Genomic DNA, 2,445 nt, shown 5'->3' on the forward strand with positions numbered 1-2,445 from the left:
GAGAATGATTTGGAGACTTGTTGCTTATTTGTTGGTGTTGTATTCCTTGTTGTAAATTGTGTTTTGATATCAAAATGGTTATCTCCTCAATTTCATTTGAGCATGTCATTTTGCATCTGTGACATGGTTGTAATAAGAGTTATATGATAAGAGGATGTTATATTTCGAGGGATGTATCGCGCGCCGCGATGGTTACTATTATCGAGGGTCGTGTCGTGCGCCGCGACAGATGCATGGACAGATATGTCCCCCATGGGCCCCAGACTGAGAGACAACGGGTGTGTATCATTAAGGAAGACATGCATCACTATACTTGACATTGCATCTCATGGCATTACACATTTTTATTATTGATGAACTTCAATACATTTTTTGCTGATCTTGTTAGTGTTTTTCTTTGAAGATTGTGGCTGTTGAATATTGAGTTGTTATTAAGAATATGTAAACTAATAGAGTGTGGTTATTGAGTTGTGTGTTTGATAAATTGTGAGCTGTTTGTAGTGTGGAGGTTCAGATAGGGTGTAAGGAGTACCCGAATTTTGTTCCCTTAACTTGTGTTTAGAGGTTTGCTTGTTGGGTACCGCGTGGTTTGGTACTCACCCCTTGCTTCTACAAATTTTTGTAGGTTACGAGTCAAGATTTTTGTGATACCTTCTATTATTTTCGTTTTCGAGGCATCTTGTGGAGGATTGTGAGGTAGTTGCTTGTCATCTCAGCGAACTTTCCTACTCCAAATTATGACTTTGTTTTTACTTGAAAGACAACTTCATGTTAGACTCGTATTTTTATTTCAATTCTAGTATTTACATTAGAGGCTTGTGCACGTGACAACCAGGTTTTGGGAATTGAATTAAGTTAAATTGTTCCCGTATTAGTAATCGTTATCAGGCTTTGGTTTTATTTCTGCATTTTATCAAAATTATTGTGTTAGGCTAACTTGTCTTGGTAGGATAAGACGAGTGTCATTACACTTATTTTTGGATCGTGATAAAAATGGTATCAGAGACCAAGGTTCATAGGTCTCACGTGTATACAAGCCGAGTCTACGTATGTCTAGGATCAGTACGGAGACGTCTGTACTTATCTCTGAGAGGCTATAAAGATTACTAGGAAACTTTCTTTTGTTCATTCTTTCTCATCGTACGTAATTACCTTCTTTAGTACTGAGTTGTTGTATACTTTTTTTTACAGATGACGAGGACTAGAACTAATGTTACTGGTGGTAGAGGGAAGGAACTTCCCGAGGCAGTTGTTAAGGCCTCATCTAGGGGTAGGGATAGATCTCAAGCTAGAGGTCGTGCTAGTGGCATGACAGTAGCCAGAGGTCGTGGCCGTGGAGAAGCACCAGTGAGAGGTCGTGCTAGAGAGGTGTCTCCATAACTTCAGATTGATGGCAGAGAGTACTAGGTTCCTCCAGAGCCTGTAGTCACACCTTTGCTTCAGGATACACTATTGAGGGTGTTAAGAAGTGTTCTAGAGAGCTTTTCTCAGGGTGGTGGTGCGACCGCCACACCACATGACTCTCGTACTAGAGAGGGGGCTCCGAACCAAGAGCAGCAGCAAGCTCCAGTTGTTCAGGATGCGGTTAGGAAACTACTAGTGGATCCCACGGTTCAGAATGATGTTGCACCAGCAGTTGGGGGTCAAGTTGCACCGGTGGTTATTCTGACAGAGGATGAGCAGCGTAGGTATGAGAGATTCGAAAGATGGACCCACCCCAGTTTCAAGGTGGGAAGAGCGAGGGAGCTCATGAGTTTCTAACTATCTGCCGAGAGTTACTAGAGGTGGTTGAATTAGCTGAGTCACATAGGGTTCTATATGATACACTCCAGCTTCGTGGTCCAGCGAGAGACTGGTGGAGGACTTATTCGGGGGTTTTGCCAGTTGGATCTCCTCCAGTGACTTGGGAGCAATTTGTGAGTGCATTCCAAGATCGTTTTATCCCTTGGAGCATGAGAGAGGAGAGTCGATTGATGTTTGAGAGTCTGAGACAAAATGGTTTATCGGTTACAGAGTTTGAGGCGCGTTTTTTCCAGTTGTCTAGGCATGCGTTGTCCATTATTACAAATGAGACAGAGTGGATCCGCAAATTTGTTAGGGGATTGACTTTCTCTATTAGGTCAACTGTGTTTTCTGCATCCAGGGAGGGGGCTTCTTTCCAGTCCATTGTGAGTTCCGCCAAAGAGGCGGAACTGATAGACAGAGAGGAGTTTGGGGACCCTAAAAGGGCTCGTATATCAGGTCAGTTTCATGGTGCCTTATCTGGAGGTAGGGGATCACAAAGAGTGAGTGGTTCTTTTCAAGAGCGGGGACATATTCATGCATTTATGCTGACATTTGAGGGTGTCCACAGAGCTAGGGGTTCTTAAAGCCCGGGTCAGGGCTCGTACAGTTCACAGCAGCGACCTACAGGGTGAGTCAATTATAGTTGGTTTTCAGGGTCCA

At 43.4% G+C, this 2,445-nt stretch overlaps 1 protein-coding gene across 1 annotated transcript in view; it reads left to right on the forward strand.

The window, feature by feature from the left end:
- Positions 1 to 993: 993 nt before the first annotated feature.
- Positions 994 to 2,445, forward strand: part of LOC138340424 (uncharacterized) — a 4,109-nt gene continuing 2,657 nt past the window's right edge. The window contains exons 1-5 of the mRNA XM_069292148.1: positions 994 to 1,047; positions 1,192 to 1,347; positions 1,444 to 1,728; positions 1,833 to 2,268; positions 2,354 to 2,445. The exon at positions 2,354 to 2,445 is cut by the window's right edge and continues 15 nt beyond it. Of these exons, the coding sequence (XP_069148249.1) occupies positions 994 to 1,047; positions 1,192 to 1,347; positions 1,444 to 1,728; positions 1,833 to 2,268; positions 2,354 to 2,445 (1,023 nt within the window). The remainder of the gene's footprint in view (positions 1,048 to 1,191; positions 1,348 to 1,443; positions 1,729 to 1,832; positions 2,269 to 2,353) is intronic.

This window comes from Solanum lycopersicum, chromosome 12 (genome assembly GCF_036512215.1).
Source record: "Solanum lycopersicum chromosome 12, SLM_r2.1".
Classification (NCBI taxonomy): Eukaryota; Viridiplantae; Streptophyta; class Magnoliopsida; order Solanales; family Solanaceae; genus Solanum; species Solanum lycopersicum.